The 21,385-nt window shown below is 40.1% G+C and overlaps 1 protein-coding gene across 1 annotated transcript in view; it reads left to right on the top strand.

Annotated features, from left to right (window-relative positions):
• The window catches only part of LOC149311661 (alpha-N-acetylneuraminide alpha-2,8-sialyltransferase-like), a 97,726-nt gene that overhangs the window by 38,969 nt on the left and 37,372 nt on the right, over positions 1 to 21,385 (top strand). Inside the window, exons 3-4 of the mRNA XM_089526594.1 lie at positions 8,288 to 8,397; positions 14,084 to 14,176. Of these exons, the coding sequence (XP_089382720.1) occupies positions 8,288 to 8,397; positions 14,084 to 14,176 (203 nt within the window). The remainder of the gene's footprint in view (positions 1 to 8,287; positions 8,398 to 14,083; positions 14,177 to 21,385) is intronic.

The raw sequence follows: 21,385 nt of genomic DNA, 5'->3' as shown, positions 1-21,385 counted from the left end.
TTAATAACTTCAAAAACACATATACAATTGAAACGCATTCTTTACAGCATACGAGTACCATATACACCCCCCCTCCCCTTTAACTTCCTAGATACTATGTACTCTACCATTATTTTAGCTCAATTAACTTTTAACTAACTCTTAGCATTCTTATACATTCTCAAGCGTAGTATATAAAAACCCTTGTTAGACTGAAAGTTATTTTAACCATCATAATATATACATCAAATGTAAGGACATTATATAATCAACATATACCAATAACAATTTCCTTTCTCTATATTTACTTCACCTGTTTTTTCTAACCTTTCCATCTTTCTCCTCCATCCTGTAAATAATTTGACCATGGGAGCCATTCCCTATAGAAGTCATCCAACGTGTTTTTCTCCAACAGTGTTGAGAGTTTGTCCATTTCATATATTTCTGCTATTTTCAGTTTCCAGTCCTCCAAGGTGGGTATTTCCTCTGATTTCCATTTCCGGGCGATCACTAATCTTGCTGCCACTGAAAGATAGAGCATAAGTTTTTCCCTTCCCTTCCCAGAGTCCTCCCCCTGAATGTCTGCCATATCAAGACGATACACCTTAGGGTCCAGATTACCTATAGTTCCCAACATTTTCCTTATTTCCTCATGAATTTGACACCAAAATTTATTTATCTTTGAACAATTCCACCAACAGTGGAGATATGTACCTACTTGCATTTTGCACTTCCAGCATTTATTGTTCTGATTATACATCTTTGATAGCTTGTAGGGCGTAAGGTACCATCTTACTAAGGATTTATAGATTGCCTCTTTAATATCCACACTAGGGGATATTCTCATTTTTTTTATCCATACTCTCTCCCAACAGTCTAAATCTATAGTTCTTTTCAAATCTATAGCCCATTTAACCATGTAATCTTTAATTCCTTCAGACTCCAACTCGATATTCCTAATCATGTCATATAGTTTAGTAATTCTTTTGTTTGGGTCTATAATAATCCTTTCAAATTGTTTGTTCATTGGTGCAAATCCTATGGTTTTGGTATCCAACCAATATCTTTCCTGTAATTGTCTGAAAGAAAACCAGTCACACTTAAATCCTTCCTTCTCTAACTCTATTAATGATTTCATACTTCTATCCCCCTCTCTACTTTTTGTTATATCTCCATATGTAATCCATTTCTTTCGTTTTAAATCCATTCTATTAAAGAAAGCTTCATTTGGGGAAGTCCATAATGGTAGCAGTGGGCACCATCTTTTTTTGTATTTCGACCAAATTCTATTCAGTGATTTTCTTATAATATGATCGTTAAAATTTTTGTCTACTCCAATTTTTCCATAAACCAAATATCCATGAAGACAAAATTTAAGGTCAGTTTTTTCCAAATTAAGTACTCTATTATTCTCTAATTTAATCCAATCTATTAGCCAGTCTAACACTGCCGCGTAATAATACCATTTAAGGTTTGGTAGTGCTAGACCCCCTTTCTCTATAGAGTCTTGCAATGTCTTTGCCTTAACTCTTGGTTTTTTATTTCCCCAAATGAAGGTATTAATCTCTTTCTGGAAGAGATCTGTTTTAAGTGCTAGGGGTGCTTTGATTGTGTATTTCTACATGACAAGGGGTTGGATTTGATGGCCCTTGAGGTCACTTCCAACTCTGTGATTCTACGATTGTGCTAGTATTGTTCACTGAATCACAATGATCTAAATCACTGGTGAGATGGTGGTTCCTGTGTCAGTGTGGTGATGTATTTGCTCCAGCTTTTAGTCTGAAAGGTACTGAATCTATTTTGGGGATGGGGTTCAGAACTCCTTTAAAATTCAGTTTAAAATTCTGTGCCGATTCACCACTCAGTACAGCATCAAAGCTGCCACTGATCTATATCCCTTGCTGACCACTGTACTAGGACTTTAACAAGCAGTGAAGATAGTGCCACAACTATTGTGATAAAGAGCCAAAGTTGCTGTGCAAGGAGGAATAAACATACCATTCAAATCCACAACTTGCCTTCTCCAGTAACATTCTCCTTTGTTATGGTTAGCACATTTTTAAGGTGCAAGACAATTCTTGGGAACATCTCATGTTTTCTCCATATTCATAAGGGACGTGTTATGAGACAACGTCTTCCTATGATCCAACTTATCTCAAGTTTGTGTTTTCTCACTTTTAAGGACATATACACACATGTTGAAGGAATTGTTTCAGGTTCTTTGGCAGTATGATGTACAGGAGGGAGGAATGACCATACTTTTTGTTATAAAATGACAGGTTCTGGAATGAGCATCACTTTAAAACGAGACTTTTTGTGAAGTTGAAGGCTTTCATGGCCAGCATGCATAGTTTTTTGTGGGTTTTTCAGGCTATGTGGCCATGTTCTAGAAGAGTTTATTCTTGACGTTTCACCAGCATCTGTGGCTGGCATCTTCAGAGAATGTTCTAAAGATGCCAGCCACAGAAGCTGGCGAAACGTCAGGAATAAACTCTTCTAGAACATGGCCACATAGCCTGAAAAACCCACAAAAAACTAAGACTTTTTGCTAACCCTGAATATTGAGTAACAGCTCTAGTGTTTTCTTTGTGACGTCTGAACTCATTAAATCTTCCCAGGTAAATGTGTCTTTGTGGCTGTATCTACACTGCAGAAATAAGGCAGTTAGACACCCCTTTAGCTGCTGCGGCCCATTGCTATACACTTCTCGGAGTGGTAGTTTTGTGAGATATTTAGCCTTCTCCATCAAAGGGCTCTGGTGCCACAACAATCCACAGATCTCAGGATTCCATAGGATGGAGCCATGACAGTTAAAGTTGTGTCAAATTGCATTGTTTCTGCAGTGCAGATGCAGCCTGAGAGTGGTGGGTCCCAGGAGAAAAAACATCCTAAAGCCTGAGTATGGTCCAATCCAGGCTTTCAGACTATAGTGAAATTTGCTAGAAAGGGGCATGGTTTGCTTTTTGCAACCCATGACAACATTACAACAGTCCATGGCAAGTCCAACTTCCTTTGACTAATAACCATTGAGAACCATCCTGTGACAGATGCTATATTGAGCATCACCAGGTCTGCGGGCTTTTCTAAAAGCTTCTCCTTGGTTATTATCACGTGTAAATAAGCTAGCTACCACTTCCACAAATCTTTTATCAGGACAAAAATCATTCATTTGAGTAGTTTCAGGCTTGAGAGAAATCCATACATGCCACACAAAGTACTTTTAGGCATTTAGATAGGACACGTTTGGGGGGCTATAAATCATTTTTATGGATTGGAAAATAAAAAACAGAATGGCATCCATTTCCTCTTTTACTGTGATAGAATATCACTCCAACATCATTTCAATTAGTCATAGACTATAGAGTTTGATGGCCAGCATTGCACACTTCTCTGAAACAGAGTCTAAAACCTATTTTTATTGTTTAATCCTACATTTCTGTGAATCATACAGTAATAATGTACTAAAGAATATCTAGATTCCTGAGAATTAACAAATGGGTTGACGTGTGAAGATACAGATCTTTCTTTGAAGCTTCTGTGATGTCTGCTTCCCTGGTTGCAGGCATCTCATAAAGGTATCAGCCTTGACTTATAACTGTAGTGTGATGAATAAAGTAGATCTTTAGTAATTAGCTTACTTGCTAATTAGCTTACTTGCTGTTCACCGCTATGATCTTTGGAATAGCGGTATATAAATAAAACAAATTATTATTATTATTATTATTATTATGTTTGTTTGTTTGTTTGTGTAGTGCTTTGAGTATCAGACTAGGATCCCGGAGATCAGGATTCAAATCCCTGCTCAGCCATGGAAGCCCACTGGATAACCTGGGACAAGTCATACATGTTCAGCCTCAGAAGGCATTGGAAACCTCTGGATAAATCTTGTCAAGAAAACGCTGTGATAGATTCACCTTAGGGTCACCATAAATCAGAAATTACTTTAAGGCACACAACAACAACAGCAACAACAACCTATTTATTTAAATATTTGTATAACATTCAACATATGTACAACATATGTACAACATATGTTCAACATATGTTATATGTACAGTATTCAACATATGACACAACAACCGATGAAGAAGGAATTGGACATAGCTCCCGCCTTGGAAGAAACTGTTAAGGCCATACAGCAGATGAAAAATGGCAAGGCTGCCGGGATTGATGGAATTCCACTTGAAGCTTGGAAACATGGAGGTCATGTACTCCATGCTAAACTCCACGAGCTCCTTGTGAGTTGCTGGGAAAAAGGTGAACTGCCATCAGATCTCCGAGATGCAATCACCATCACCCTGTACAAGAAAAAAGGAGCAAAATCGGATTGCTCAAACTATCGAGGTATAACACTGTTCTCCATTGCTGGAAAAATCCTTGCAAGGATACTGCTGAACAGATTAGTCCCTGCTATTGCAAACAAACTTCTCCCTGAAAGCCAATGTGGCTTCAGAGCTAATAGGAGTACTACAGACATGGTATTTGCCCTTAGACAACTGCAAGAGAAATGTAGAGAGCAGAACAAAGGACTCTATGTAACATTTGTCGACCTCACCAAAGCCTTCAACACTGTGAGTAGAAAAGGTCTGTGGCAGATCCTGGAACGACTAGGATGCCCCCCCCCCCCCCAAATTCCTCAAAATGCTCATCCTGCTACATGAAGGCCAGCAAGGACAAGTCAAATATGGCGATGCTCTCTCGGAGCCCTTTCTAATAACCTGGGAAGCATCATCTCCTCAGATGCCAAGATTGATAAAGAGATCAATCACAGACTGGCAAAGGCATATAGTGCATTTGGAAGGCTTCACAAAAGAGACTGGAGTAACAAACACTTGAGGCGAAGCACAAAAATCAGTGTGTATAGAGCCATTGTACTGTCTATTCTCCTCTACGGGTCTGAAACACCCATCACCAACACCTTGGACTCCTTGAACGCTTTCATGAGCGCTGTTTACACACAATTCTAAATATACACTGGCCTGACTATGTGATGAACGTTGCTGTCCTTGAGCAAGCAGGGATCACCAGCGTTGAGGCCATGCTATTGAGGACGCAGCTGCGCTGGGCAGGACACATGTTCCTAGGATGAAGGACCATCGCCTCTCAAAAATAGTACTCTATGGTGAACTCGCCACGGGTCAGCGTAAGAGGGGGCACCCCAAAGAAGAGATACAAGGACTCCCTGAAACAACATCTCAGGCTTGGCCAAATTGATCACCAACAATGGTCCGCCCTGGCCTCGCATCGGGAGGCATGGAGACGCACTATCCACAATGCTGCAGCCTTTTTTGAAAGCTCACGACGAATGAGTCTCGAAGAGAAATGACAACGCAGAAAGAACCACAACCCGGAAACATCACCCAAGGAGATTTTCCTCTGTGTTTTCTGCAACCGGACCTGTTTGTTCTGGATTGGCCTTTTTAGTCACCAATGTCCTTGTACAAAGCATGGGATGAGTCCTTCCTGAATCTTCGTTCGCGAAGCAAAGCCAGAGTGTATAACATTGTATATCTCAAGCTCTCTGGATAGTATACAGTAAAGTCCTGATCAGTTTAATATGATGTAAACAATAAAAATGATTTAAAACGTATCCATTGCCTTTCATTGGTTTCTAGCACCAATTTGAAGGGCCAGTGCTGACCTTTTATTAAGCGGATATGAAGAACCTTTGATCTTCTGTATATTTCGGCCTACAACTCCTCCCGGCCCCACCTAGTATGGTCAGTAAGAAAGGATTATGGGAGTTGTAGTCCAAAATACCTGGACGTCAGCCTTGTAGGGACCACTATTACAACTACTACTATTATACACACACATGCTTATTACTAGAACCCAAAGGTCCACTAGCTGGAACTGATGTAGGGTGAAGAATGGAGTGGAGAAGAGACATCTTAGAATTAAGGAGCAAGAGTACCTCTGAGCATGTGCTTAAACCAGGAATTTATTTTCAGTACCAGTCCTGAACTCACAGCCCTGCCAATCACACAAAAATCCCAAGCTTTCTTCCATTTTGCCAACCTGATTTAGAAAAGGGAAAGAAAACTTTTTAAAAAACATAACAATAGATAAACATTCTGTCTCCTTCCTTCATTAGTGACTGAGTGTAAGAAAGCCTTGGTGACCTACTACAATTCATCTGGAGATGTACTAGTAGATCTCAGTCTCCTGCCTGTCTGCCTGTGTTTTAATGAATGAAAAATTAAGTGACTTTTGTTGCCGTTGATGACAACACATGGCTGAAATAAACAAATTAACAGTAATATTGCACTGCCCTGCACTCCAGGGCAGCTTGGCAGCATAAGTGAAAATGACATGGAATTTCTGTGCCTTGACTAATAAATATCTAAGTTGTACATAAACATGCACAAGTGTAGTTATGGTTCCAGTTGCCTAAAAGTGCTTTCTCCTTTGTAGTCATTCAGCATCTTTTGAACTTGTGAATCTACATTGTATTGAGTCAGCTCATTGATCCGTCCTACTCTGTGTTCGTGCTCTGAATGACAACAACTGTTCAAGAATTTAGACAACAGTCTTTTCCTAGTTTTGTTACCTGTTTGACTAGGACTAGCTTAGTATGAGGATAAAATTGTGGTGAGAGGAGGAGCAGTTGTGTGCATGTTTGAATTCCTTAGAGTAGGAATGAGAAATATAACATTCCAGATCTAGTTGGATGGCTTCTTCTATCATCCCCCACTATCGACTGTGCTGAAGACAGTTGCAATCCAGCAATATCAGTTGCAATACACATTACCTTAGAAGGAAGTTAAAGTGAATATGGTCAGACCTCTATATTGACTATTTTTTTAATCCATGGATTCAGGCATCCACAGCTTGAAAATATTTTTTAAATATATAAATTCCAAAAACCTACCATCTCATGATGAAACTATTCAGCCAGTGAAGGAGTTCCCCACACCTAACTATATAATTGCTAATGTTCATTATCATGGTTGCTGTGAAAGCATAATTATATTGTGATGATCATATACCAGGTAGAAAGAATAGATGAGACTCTTAGTCACCAACATAACATTTTCCAAAGGAAGCAGGTTGCTAAAGAACCCAGAAGACATTTACATTCTTGGATGCCAGAATTAATTTTAACTGCCTGAAGCAACAAGGCACTTCAAATGTTGCTCTTCCTGGATATAAGTCTATAAATATTATTTATATTTTTCATGCAATATTGCCAGTCTGTATGGGAAACAGTCATAATTAAAAGTGTAGAATGTCTGCAGATGTTAAAATGGTGCAGTATAGCAGGTCTGAATGTGAACTAGGGGATCCTCAACTCTCACCACAACCATAAGCTCACTAGGGCTGACTGCATTGCAGAAATAATGCAGTTTGACATCACTTTGTCAGAGAGACTAGTGCCCCACCAAACTGCAAATTCCAGAATTCCATAGTATTGATCCAGGGTGGTTAAAGTGGTGTCAAACTGCATTATTTCTGCAGTAAAGATACAGCTTTGGTGGCCTTAGGGCACAATCTTTTCCTCCCAGCCACAGTACCTCCCCTCTTCCCCAATACAGCAGGTAAACTCCTGAGGTCGTCACATATTATTTGCATTGAGCCCTAGGCCATATAAATACCACCAGATATAAGAAACCCAAAACATTACTAATAGTAATAGTATTGTAAAACAATTGTATTTCTAAAATACGGGTTTGGCACTAAAACAGATATAAACTGTATAACTACTGACATGGGTCAAAGGGACTTAACATGCAAATAAGATTGTTGAGTTCATTTTAAAAAAAATGGGTGTGTAAATATATAAAATTTAAAACTCAGGACTTGACTGTAGCTCTTATTTGAATAGCAGTTGCTTAAAAAATGCTGTTTTTAATGTGACCATAGGATCACGATCCTCAAGGAGGACATTTGCATAATGATTAGCTGTATGCGCTGAGTGAGACAACAATAAAGAGGAATTTCAATTCAAAGAACAAAACATTAAGATGTGGGCAACAGTTTTGGTGTTTCTACTTCGATATATGTCTACCCGATTCTGAAACGGGATTCTCTGGTTATCAGCCTTCAAGTTCTGCTATAGGGAGCACATTCAGATTAGTGCATGAGAAAGCTTTCCTGTATTTTGAGTGTGTTAAATGCTGCAAATAAAGAAAATATGAAACAAGTTATTGACACTGCAATGAAGGAAATAGACCTACAGTATTTACGTTCAGTGGATGGCCTAACCTCTATCCCTACCCACCCACTTGTCCTGCTGTGTACCCAAGCCCCTCACTCTAATTTCCTATATTCTTCCATTAAAGAAATGAACTTTGTATTCTGTTGCCAGGCCACCCCATTCCAGTTGCCTCTGAAGAAATGCTCTGTGGTGGGAAACGGCGGGATTCTGAAGAAGAGCAACTGTGGCAGACAAATAGATCAAGCGGACTTTGTCATGCGGTAAGACAGGGCCCCTGCTGAGCCCATGTCTCCCCTCTCCCTGGTCTCACAGCCTTTCAGAGCATTTTTTTTTTTTTGCTTGTTTGTGATTATTCAAGTGTAACTGTTTCTCTTTTCTTTCCTGGAGTGATTTATAGGAGTGTGGACGAAGTTTGGCAGGCATCTCTCCCCTTTTCTTGCAAGGCAGGCCTTGAGCCTTTTAGAAGGAACAACACATCTGAGTTGAGCAAAAGTACTTTAATCAAAACCAAAGCTGGGGGGGGGGGGGATAGGGAGGAGGCGACTACCCTGTCTAGTTTCATTAGGAAAAACTTGTGACCTCATTTTCCCAAAAGGAGAATAACAAGAGTTCTAGAACTTGTGCAGTGTAGTCTGATATTCTGTAGCCTCCATCTATGTCATGGATAAAAACTGGGACACATGTGGCCAAGCAACATGAGAGTGTGGTCAAAATGGCAAAAAGTTATGAAAGAGCAAGGACAGAGAAGCTAGAAGACCCTGCAGCAGTTTTGCCTGAGCCAAATTGGAGGGGCTAGATTTTGCCCCTCTTCTCCTCTCTCCATGCTAACTGAGAGCAAACTTCTTTTGCACATTAAACTCCATTTGCAGCAATTGATGTTAGCTGAGGACAAAAGGGGGGAAGTGGGAGGAAAAGAGACAAACTGGGATTTTTTTAAAGCAGCTGCAAAGGTGGGACAGCAGAGGATTAATCAGGACTGTCTCTGTCAAATTGAGGCAGCTGGAGGATACGATATCTGCATTTAAGACAACCTGAGTGTATATAGCATTATGATATGGATTAATCAGTAGACTAAATTTTACCTGTGTCAAGTCAGGGGTTTCCTGTGTTCCTTCCGCTCTCGTTGTAGAGAGATGATAAGAACTGTAGACTGCGTTAGCACTATGCAGATTTAGATGTTTGATGCTACTTTTAACTGCATCTTGTGAGTGCCTGGATTTGTCATTTGGGGAGACACTTAGAATTCTCTGGTAGGGAGTTCTAGTGCTGTAGTTCAGGAGAATGAACTCTCTAGCACAGAATTCTAGGCACTTTGTTATACTATAAACCCCAGGATTCTGTAGGATGCAGCTATTGTATTGAAAGTGGTATCAAAGTTAGGAATATAATGCTAAATGGTTGAAATGGCCTCAAACCCAGTCGAGCCAATATTAGGCCAACTGAAGCTGTGCTGAACCCAAACTCTTTTCAACCCAGGAATTTTTTCCCCTCAATCCCCAAATTTCTAGCATTGCAGTACGTAAAACTAAAACTTGAGTTGATCATTTAGAAATATGGTTTAAGTATCCAAAGAAAAGGAGAAGGCAAAGTTACCAAGGGAGTATGAGCACAGCAAATTTTGGGTTTGAATGATTTTCAACATCAGTTTCTGGAATGCTGGAAATTTTGGGAGGATGAAGGAAAGTTTCACTGGGGTGATTTTAAAAAATATATATTTATTTATTATTTATCTCAACGATTTATATCCCACGTTTCTCCCACAATGGGATTCAAGGTGAGTTCCTCAGACTTACAAAATGAAAAAGGGGTGGGGAGGGGAAAGGAAAACAAGAAAATCCTGGCCTCAGTTATATAGTTCTTGGGATGACAAGCTGTAATGCAGACAGAAGTTGCGGATTCTGTCTCAACCAGGAATGAAAGCAGGTCAATGTTTTTCAAGAGAGCTAATAGTGGCCCCAGTGTACATCTCCCTATGTACATTTTTGACACTGGTGCAACCTGTTTAAAAGAAAAAGAGGATTTGCACACATATTGTTGTCCCTGCTGCTGTTACTAATATATATGTATTCATATCCTGCCTTTTTCCTGATCTCAGACTCAAGGCAGGTTATAAAAGTTACAACTGATAAAGTGGCCCCACAGTGTCCACTTGTGCTTGGTTCCAGAACACCCACCCCAATGGATACCAATATTCATGGATGTTCAAGTCCCATTATATACACTGGCATAGTATATAAGCTTAAAACGGCAAAATCAAAGTTTTGGGAATGATTATGTGTATGAATATTTTCAAGCCATTAATGTGAATCAATGGATATGGAGGGCCATCTGTACAGATAAAATGTTTACATTATACAAAAGTTAAAAATATAATTAAGCTATCAATAAAGTTAAAATTAGTTTAAATACCAACCATTAAAAAAGAACAACAAATAAAAATAACATATTGCATAAGTAGTCAGCCCTCAAAGGCCTGCTGAATCAGAGAGATATTTATTTGCCTACAAAAATATGGGAAGGAGGGCACTACTCTAACCTCTCTGGAAGGGGGTTCCAGAGCCTGGAAGTAGTCACCAAGAAGGCCTTCTCCCATGTTCCCACCTGGAAAGGCGGTGAGACAAAGAGCTCATAAATCTTGGAACTTTAAATGACAGGCATGAGAAAAGCATGAATCCCATGTTTGAAAATCTCATGTTTCAGTCTTGGAAAACCAGCAAAGGTGATTTTGAGGCTTGGACTATCAAAATTCAGATAGACGATCAGGAAGTTGTTCCTATTTCATTGTCTGGAAGCCAAGGATTTTGGCTGAGCAGCTGGCTTCTTGCTGAGTCAACCATCTGGAAGCTCAGCCAATTTCTTCTCACTCTGCAGTGTTGCATGAAGAAACTTCGCATGGAGAAAAACAAAACACAGCTGCCTTGTGACAGCAGGAGTGAAGAGTATAACAAGACCAGTCTTTAAATTTGTTTTGTTGAGGAATAACATTATGAAAGGGGGAAGACAGTAATTTGATTGGTGGGTCAGGAACTATGTGCCTCCCCATGTTGCTAGACTGCAACGCCCATTAGCCATAGCTAACAGCCAATAGTGAGGAATGATGGTTGTGGTTCCACTGTACCTAAAGAAGCAAACACTCTACAATTTGTCCCAGGGAATGGTCATAAAAGGCATGATTCACTACTAGGCTATGCTGGTGGCTTGGCATAATAATGCAAATGTAATGGAAGGCTAAATAATCCTGTACAAGAGAGACAAAAACTGGAAGTATTTTATCAGTGAAACAGTTTGTTTGAGACAGCAAAGAAAGATGGACAGGTTTAATGCTGGTTCTGGTCAATGTTCCTTTTTCTGATTATTATAAATAGTGCAGCTGATATTTCTGGAACAGATCCCTCCTTCTGAATAAACATCTGCTCTTAAAAGCTTGTGGCCAGGTGAGCATTTCTCCTCTGAACTCACATCACCCAACAGACCTACCTACGGGGTTATTCAGATGGTGAAAATAATCCAGGTAGAATCTAGGTTAAATCTTGGTTTATATGCATTTCAAATGCATCCAATTATGGGTTTGTTTGTTTTTTGGAGGGCAGGAGGCTGCCAAAAACTGGGATAATTGATATTGGGGTTTCCCCCCAAGTTCTTCTAAAAGATTCACATTCTTGTCTGTGTGAATAACCTATGCAAATAGATTTAGGATAAATGATAAAACTCTGCATGCCTTGAATGTGTTTCAAATCCGTTCACATCATCGAGTCCATATTTACTGGAGTGCTGTCACGTGTGAACAACCGAACTCACAGAGGTGCACATAGTGCACATGGTACCATAGTGTGAGCAACAAACCCTGAATTTGTGAGTTAGATTATTCACATAGTTGCACTAAAAATGACATGTGAATTACCTCTATGTCTGAGCTCACTGGAATATGTATGAAAGTAGAGACTAGATTCATGGTTCATCTAGGGTTCCAGACAGCTATTGGAATCAATAAAACCAGGTGAATCAGGCTGCTTAGCAGGTCCTTAGAAAATGCTGGAACACTTTTACAAAGTCTCATGCCTCTAATTTGGACAAGCTCTCCCCACAGTTTTTTTTAAAAAAAACACTTCTCATATTATTTTAATTAATTAATTAATTAATTCCATGTCTTTTCCCCAGCATGGGACACAAAATAGCTTACAACAATTTAAAACAAAATTCAGCTAAAATCCTTTTTAAAAATAGTTTTATTAAATATAAAAACAACCATCACACATTTACTTTATCGTTCTCTCTCTATATATATAATGTGCACATATACAAACAGCAACAAAACTATAATCGCTATTCAACAAAAAGCAAACAATATTTCTAAAACCTTAATTTATGAAAGTTAAAAAAAATCCTCAGTTAAATAGCAATTCTATTATACAAACACAAAGGGAAAACAATTTAAAGGACATTTAAAATGTAATTTAAAAAGATAAATGCTGAAAACACCCTTCTACCTCATGATTTAAATACCAAAGGCCTGCCAAAATAAAAAGGTCTTTGCTTGCCTGCTTTTCTTTTCTTTTCTTTTTAAAGAAAGTTTTTGTAAAGGAATTTTGTTTCAAATGAATGAACAAAATATCTTTGTTCTACATGACACATTAATGTACATATTGGTCAAAATCTAATCTTTTACACAAGCATGGGGAGCCAGTGTGATGTAGTGGTTTGAGTGTTGGACTATGACTCTGGAGACCAGGGTTCGAATCCCTTCTCAACCATGGAAATCCACTGGGTAGTTTTGAGCAAGTTTTACACTCTCAGCCCCAAAGGAAGGCAAAGTCAAAACCTCTCTGAACATATCTTGCCAAGAAAACCTCATGATAGGTTCACCTCAGAGTCACATTAAGTCAGAAATGATTTGAAGGCACACAACAAGCATGAGCATAACAGGACTTTTTTCTCTTTCTTTCCTTTAAGCAGCTCTCCGTAGATCTCCCAAAACCTCCTTTGGAGGGTTTCCCAACCCTTGGAAACAGGTTTTAGACTCTGGGGGTTGAAGAGATTTTTCTCATCTAGTTCCACTATGGAAAGCAGTTTCATCTTCATAATGGGTCCTTTGGATCCCACTCTTTGATGTTCATATGGTTTTAATAACAGATTGTACTGCCTTCATTGTACCGAGTCTGACTTTTTGTCCACCTAGTTCAGGACTATCTGCTCTGACAGGCTGTACAGTACATTAGACCCAACCAGGGCTGCCAGTTCATGATCATGCCAGGCCTTAGGGTTTTCAGACCAAAAGTTGGTAGGGCAGGAGGAAGCTAAATAAATTCACATTTTCCCTGGAGAGTCTTTCCAAGTTGCAGCAATAAATCAGTTAAATCTGGGAAATTACAGCATGTTGCTGCTCTGTTAGGTGATCTAGTGATTTGTACACAGCCCTGCAAAATTGGAGAATTTGCATCTTGGTCCTCTACCTGGAGATTAATCACAATGGAGACTTAGATGGATAGACAAAAATGGAGACTTGGGACCAGACCTTGAGATCTGGCAGCAGTAGGTCTTCTCCAGCACCTGCTGCCTGCCATCCTTTTTAATGAAAGATGCCAGGAAATGAAATTGTAGCCTTCTATGCACCATCATGTGCTCTCCTTCAATGTGGACATTTTCATAGGAAGCCAGTGTGTGCCAGCTCCTTCACTATTGTTCTGTTGTCTTCCATGTACAAGTCAGCCTGCTGGTTTCAGGCAGGAATGTTTTTCTTAGCCTGGAAGTACAGAGATTGAACTTGGGACTTTCTACATGCAAATAATGGACCCTGCCACTGAATTAACGATGGGCAGTTACTTGTGCTGGATGAGTCAATAAGTGTAGGACAGAAAATTTCCTTACTTTTTAAAATAGTGTCAAGAGGGTGCTGATGGTGGGAATAAGAAGAAGAGAAATTAAAATATTTCCCCCTGTTTCTTTCAGGTGCAACCTTCCTCCCCTCACCAGTGAGTACAGCAAGGATGTTGGATCCAAAACTCAGCTGGTGACTGCAAATCCTAGCATAATTGAGAAAAGGTAAGCAGCAGGTTGTTTGTTTCTTTGGAAAGGGACTGGTATTCTGAGCAAGGGCACAAAGTGTGGGCGTTTATGTCGCAATGTTAAGGACTGAACGAATTGTATTCCTAGCAGGCTGCAGTTAGCAGCCGTTTCTTGTTTGATGGGTTTATAAATCTTTATGCTGCTTTGACATGCTTCAACTGGCTGCCCCAGAGTGTTTTTACAGTACCAAGATATGATGGCCCAGCATTGCACAGTTCTACAAAGTAAGCTTGAAATATGGTGCTGCACACAGAAACCTGCTTCCTAGATCAGGATTTATTTTTAGTACAGCATATTTCTAGCCCGCATGGCTATTAAGATATGCCTGACATTTCAGAAGCCACAGGTAGCTAAATAAGGTACTGTATAGGCATACCCCAGTTAACAAAGCCTCTTGCAAACAAACTCCTTTTCCCCAGTGTCTTTTTCATCCCATCCACCATTTTCACCTTTCCTCCTTGTCCTCAGTCTAGCTAAAAGTTTGTTTGTTTGTTTTAAAAAAACAGCATTTGGAGGTTGATAAAAGACTACTTGAGAGACACAGACTTTTTATCCTAAAAATCCTTCTCTGGATCTGATAGTTGAACCTCAAGGTGACCTGGATAGATGGCTGTGTTAACTAGTGAGTAGAGCATGATCAATCTTCTTGTTAAGTATTAAAATGAAATATCCAACAAGGGGTGTAGGAAATAAAAACAGTAAATATTTGTTATATAATAAACAAAATAAACATCTAATCTTACGCCACCTCCACACACAAAATACACAGTAACCCTTCTGTTTTAAACAAAGTAATTCTTCTTGAATCTTCTCTACATTCTCAGCTTCTCAAAATCCAGTTCAGATCTTCTCCATTCCCCACATCCTAACTAGTCCTTACTTCATTTCTGATTTCCTAACTGTATTCCACCCTGCCCCTATCTACTACTCTAACAGATCAACCTCTAGGCCAGGGGTAGGCAACCTTTTTGAGCCGGGGGCCGGGTTGCTGTCCCTCAGACAACTGGGGGGCCGAAGCCAAAAAATAAATAATTAAATATTTTTTAAAAAATTAAATATATAAATAAACCAGGACAAATGTAGGACAAAATTTTCAAATGGAAGACACTTTTTTTAAAAAAAAAATGGAGGACACGCGAAAAAAATTGCTGATTTTTTAAAAAATGTTAATATAAATGCATGTTTCTGAGGTTTCTATAGACAATTGCCCCCCAAAGGCCCCGGCAGCAATCGGCGGCAGGACCAGGCTGGGGCCGGTCCCAAGGCCTTGCCGGGCCGCATCCGGCCCACGGGCCGCAGGTTGCCTACCCCTGCTCTAGGCTATATCCTTTCCACCGTAGGACCCCCTTTACAGTAATTTGAAGGCTGTAATTGGTAGACCTCATTCATCCGAAATTGTCAGCAATTTGAACATAGGATGTTCTTGTAAATTTGGGGAATTAGCTGGGTTTTTCAGCACCTGAGGGCTTCTTCCTTGGATAGTGCAGGGAAAAATGATTCATGGTTTTCTCCAGATTTTCCAGATTTGCTGGTAGATTTGCACTGGCAATGGTGGAGGAACAGGAAGCAATGAGTCCCCAAAAGCAGATGGTTTCAATGGCACAATCACCATTAAAAAAAGACAGCTTGGTTTATATCCATATGCAAATAACTGCATGTTAGTATATCTGTTTGCTTTTATCTGCACTCCTCCACATGTGGGCATCCTTAATGGACAGATTAAAAAAAATAGCAGGTGTCATGCCACTGGAAAAAAATCAGGGATGCTCACAATTTTACACCAATGTGACCTCTGGATGGTGTGTGTGCATGTGTGTGCGATTGCTTAATCTGAATTTTCCATGAATAATAATAATAATAATAATAATAAATGCTTTATTTATATACCGCCCTTCTTCCAATCAGGGCGGTGCACATCATAATAACATATACAATATACAATATAAAAACAATAAAACAGATTAAAATATACATTACAATCAAATACTAACCAGCTTATCATTGGCTATCGAGGGGGGGGGGCTAACTAGAGCTTGTATTGGGGAACGCTCGCTTAAACAGGAAGGTTTTTAAGTCCTTCCTGAACTGGGCTAGGGAGGTAGCCGAGCAGAGCTCTATGGGCAGCGTATTCCAGAGGGTCGGGGCCGAGATGGTAAATGTCCTCCTTGCAGTGGAGGCTAGTCTTGCCCCAGGTACCCTCAGTAGGTGCTGCCCAGATGTTCTGAGTGTGCGGGGCGGATTGTATGGGGAGAGGCGGTCCTCAAGGTATCCTGGGCCCAAGCCATGTAGGGCTTTATTGGTTATAACCAACAGCTTGTATTGCGCCCGGAAGCGAATGGGCAGCCAATGCAGATCTTTAAGTATAGGTGTTATGTGACTGGCCCTGGGTGTGCCAGTGACCAGTCTGGCTGCCATATTCTGTACCAATTGGAGCTTCCGGGTATGGTACAAGGGTTGCCCCATGTAGAGCGCATTGCAGAAATCCAAACGAGAGGTTACCAGAGCATGTACCACTGTTTCAAGGTCCCTCTGGCCCAGATAGGGACGCAGCTGGCGAATCAGCCGAAGCTGATAACAGGTGCTCCTGACCGTCGCATCCACCTGAGATGTAAGGTGGAGCGACGAATCAAGGAGCACCCCCAGACTGCGCACGGAGTCCTTCACAGGAAGTGTGATCCCGTTCAGGACAGGTGGAACCACCGTCATTCCCGGACCAGGGGAACCTATCACAAGTACCTCCGTTTTCACGAATAGTCTCCCTGTCACTTTTAATAATATAGACCAGCTCTAGGGTCACTCCAAATATGGGAAATCCAGATTTTACTATATTTGTAGATCTGGCCCTAGCCAGGTTTGCCTAGCTTCTCATTTCAAAAGTGTCCATAACATGGAACTAGAAATCAGCCCTCTGCATAGCGCCTTGCTTCTTACAGTTACTGGAATGCCAACAAAGCAAAATAATTTTGCAAATTTGTGATAATATGCTAATAGGAACAGGAATGCTAATTGCTCAGTGCTGGAAGAATGCTGATGTTCTGAATGGGAGCCTTCAATTAACGGCTTAACGCTTATATATAATTTACCTTGAAGTAAAGAATGTAGAAGGAGTTGTGTTTTTGTTTTTTGAGAAATATGGTTGTTAACTGATGCAATTTTAAGAACCAGTGAATTAAAATTCAATGATTGGATGAATTTTGTGATGAAATATGGCAAAGGAGTATCATTATGATATTTAAAGAAGACTTAGATGTTGTAGTTTGTTGTAACTCATTGATCATTCGTCTTGAATTTGTGTTATTATTAGTTATTATCCAGATGTTTGTGGATTTCAATGGCTTCTCTATGCATCAGGATGTGTCAGGATGGATAATTTCAAGCGGAAAGAAGAAACCCTTAAAGTGACCAAAATTTGGCTACCAGTCCTGAGGAATAGCAAAATAACGACTCAGCAAATGCAAATGGGAAACCATTCAGAGTCAGGGGCTTTCCCAGCAGATAATGATAACCAGTTAGCAGACATTAATCCTCTTTTGCATTAGCCTTGCAGCCTGAGGCCGGCCATCAGCACAGCACAATACACATGCAAATCACTCCTGCATTCCCAGGCTCACACAGTATATATAGACCCACTTTTTCCAGGCAAACATTCTCTGAAGATGCCAGCCACAGATGCTGGTGAAACGTCAGAAGGAAAATCTTCTAGAACATGGCCACATATTCCGAAAAACCCACAAAAAACCAATAAAAGGATAGTTTGCAAGAGAGAGCATGGTTTGCTTTTATTTTTTGAATCCTTAACATTCTGTTGGGGCTCAGTTGAAGATTCTTAAATAAGATCTTTCATAGTTTTTGTGGGGGTTTTTTGGGCTATGTTGCCATGTTCTAGAAGAGAATGATCCTCTGAAGATGCCAGCCACAGATGCTGGTGAAACATCAGGAAGAAACTCTTCTAGAACATGGCCACATAGCCTGAAAAACTCACAAAAAGTATGGATGCCAGCCATTAAAGCCTTTGACCTCACATAAGAGTCTTTCAGTTTCAAACTTCAGAGTAAGGGTGAATGGGTGAGTGCTAGGTGCCAGTTCAGGTGTGTGTTTGAAAGAGGTATTGTAAGACAGAGTAGCTTTAGGGAGAAGAAATTGGACATGGCCAGGAAAAAGAACACTGCTCCCAACATAGAGGCCGGAGTGGTGATAGCAAGAACAATTACATATTTCAAGGAAAAAGCTCCTCCTTCTTTCCAACCTCCTTTAAGGTGAACCCTAAACTTTCATCTTGGAATGGTTCCCTCTGAAAAAAGAAGTCCAAATGCCCTCTCATTAATTTCCAGGCTTGCAAACCAGGTAGCAAAAATGGGAAAGGCAGTGCTTTTCAGCACAGCTCTAAATTTTGTGTGGCAGCAGACTCCACTCTCCCCTGTCTAATGAAATACAGTTGGCCTCTACATTTGCGGCTTTGACCTCTGAGGATTTGATTAGTCTTGGATTTGTTTAATACGATATCTTTAGGTCCTCCAGCATGACTTTATGACCAACCTTCACCAGAAATTGTACTGGAGGACCTAGGGATTCGAAGAGAGAACATTTCCCTAGGCATTTATAGGTCCTCCAATACAATTCTATGGTCAACTTTCTGTGAATGTTGACCCTAAAGTTGTGCTGTAGGACCCAGAGATCCCAGAGAGGTGTTCTCTCAGGTGAGAAATAATAATGTGTCTTTTTGTTTGTGGTTTGTGCACTTTCATTGGTATCCTGCATCCCGATACATGAAGGCAAATAATTAGGCAGATACAAAAGCATGTGGCGTCTTAATGTAAGATTTCTTTTTGCTGAATGTTCAGAAAGCTATATGAACCTTGTTCCTTTACCCAAATTGAATGAAGGTGGTTTTTCTTCCATTCAAATTAGTCTTTTGGTGTCACTAATTTCTTTTTTTGTTTGTTTTTTGTTTTTGCTGAATCTGTTCTTGAACACACACACACGCACACACAAGCAATAATTTAATTTCATCAAAGATAGCTCGGTTTCATTTAATCTTGAAAGCAATATTAGATTTCTGGCTCTGGCTGACTGCCAAATGGCAAATTATTTAAGGAGGATGCTTTTCAGTTAAATAGTTAGCGAGAGTTCTTCATGAATAAACAAATATCCTATTTCTTTGTCATTTGGCTTTCCTGCTTGTCCTTGAACAAATTATTTTGGAACACTATACATTAAAGGAAGAGCCTCTGAGTTTTTTTTTTAATTTTGCGCTTTTAATGGCTAAATATAGCATTCATATGTACACATCTCTGCCAGTGTAACTGTCCCATGAGGGAAAGACTGGGGTGATTGACGGATCCCAAATTATAAGTACAGGATTTAGGGGAAGGATGAGCAATTTCAATGGGTCTGAGAACGATTTTCCCTCTCCTCCAGAAAATGAAAAACCACATCCTCTGTCTGGCACATCAACACTCCTCCTGTTACACACAGGCTGTCAGTTTAGTCCATTTCCCCATTTACCTGCAGCCTCTGCTAGATCAGATGATGCCTTCTGAAGATGTCCTCTGATCTACAAGAGTATCCCTTTAGGGGAGAAAGAGTGGATTGGATGAGGAAGAAGGAAGGCCTTTCCATAACTCTGTTCCAGCTATTAAAGATACTGAAACATGAGCTTTTATTGATGAATATGCCTACATTTTTGAAGATGTCAATGTATTGTGTAACAACTTATCAGTCTTTGCATGCATATACTTTCAAAAATGAACTGTTTTCTTTTTAACGAGTTGTGTTTGTTTTTTTAAATTTCTTTTTAAAGAATGCTCTCCCTATGATAATTTCCCTGCTCCATTGTTACTGAAGATGGTCCTTGGTTCTCTCAGGGTTTTAATCCCCCCTCCCTTTTAAAATCCCTATTATATGTCAGTGGTTTTAACTACTGGCTTATTTCATAAAGATTTACTTCCTCATCCTTTTTACTTCTTTGGTTTTTACCATATTTGGGTGTGTTTGCTGCCCCAGAAGACTGGACTAGGTCTAATGGTATAAAGTATACAGAGGAGTATACAATCAGCCCTCCATTTTTGTGGGGGATCCATTCTCTACCCTCCCCCCGAAAATGGAAATGCGCAGATATTTAAGCCCCATAGGCTTGAGTGGGGGTGCATGCCCCATTTTAACCTCCTCCATTTGCTCTTTGCAAGTAAGCGAGGGTTGCAGATCTGAAGTCCGCTAAAATGGAGGGGCAACTATATTTTGACTGAAGGTTGGAAGGACCCTTTTCACAGTAAGAGCTACTTGCCAATGGATCCAATTGCCTAGAAAGTTGATGGGTCTCCTTCTTTAGGTATCTTCAGAAAGAGGTTGGACAGGTAGGGATCTGGGGATGCTTTCAGTGGAGAAGATGTTTGGAGCAGGAGGTTGGACTCAGTGGCCCATGAAATCCCTTTGAGCTCTATGACCCTGTACTTCTATATTGTTGTTGTTGCGTGCCTTCAAGTCATTTCCAACTTATGCCGACCCTAAGGGGAACCTATCATGGTGTTTTCTTCGCATGATTTGTTCAGAGGAGGCTTGCCATTCCCTTCCTCTGAGTCTGAGAGCATGTGACTTTCTACATTATCCAGCCCTTATTTAGACAATATATCAGCCTGGCTTTGGGGAAAAGAACAGGGAAAGAGCAGTGGTATTTCTCTGGAATAAGTTGTTTGACAAATGTAGCTACATGTATTAATAGGCTGATTTTTTTAATGCATGTCTACTCATAAGTAAGATATACTGATTACAGTGTAGCTTTTCTTGTTGTGCTGTGCCTCCAAGTAAACGCCAACGTATGGTGATCCTATCATGGGCTTTTCTTGGCAAGATTTATTCAGAGGAAGTTTGGCATTGCCTGCTTTGGAGGCAAAGAGAGTATGACTTGCCAAGGTCACCTAATGTGTTTCCATGGCAAAATGGGAATTATAACCTTGGTCTCCTGGTTCTTAGCCCAGCACTCAAATCATGGCATTACAAACCAGCTTATTCTCAAGTACATTTGTGCAGGAAAGGGTTGGCGACAACTGATCGTGAGGATTGTTTGTCACTTTCAGAATTCAAAGACAGCAGGCCAAGCAAAGCCAGCTATTGGGAATGACAAGATGAGGGGCCTGCTATCCTTATGGCTTGCTTTGTGGGCTTCTCATAGACATCTGGTTCTCATCT

This window comes from Sceloporus occidentalis, unplaced genomic scaffold (genome assembly GCF_023333645.1).
Source record: "Sceloporus occidentalis isolate IW3139 unplaced genomic scaffold, rSceOcc1.0.p SCAF_5, whole genome shotgun sequence".
Lineage (NCBI taxonomy): Eukaryota > Metazoa > Chordata > Lepidosauria > Squamata > Phrynosomatidae > Sceloporus > Sceloporus occidentalis.
Note: the sequence above shows the minus strand (reverse complement) of the source record. Positions and strands in the feature narration are given on the sequence as shown.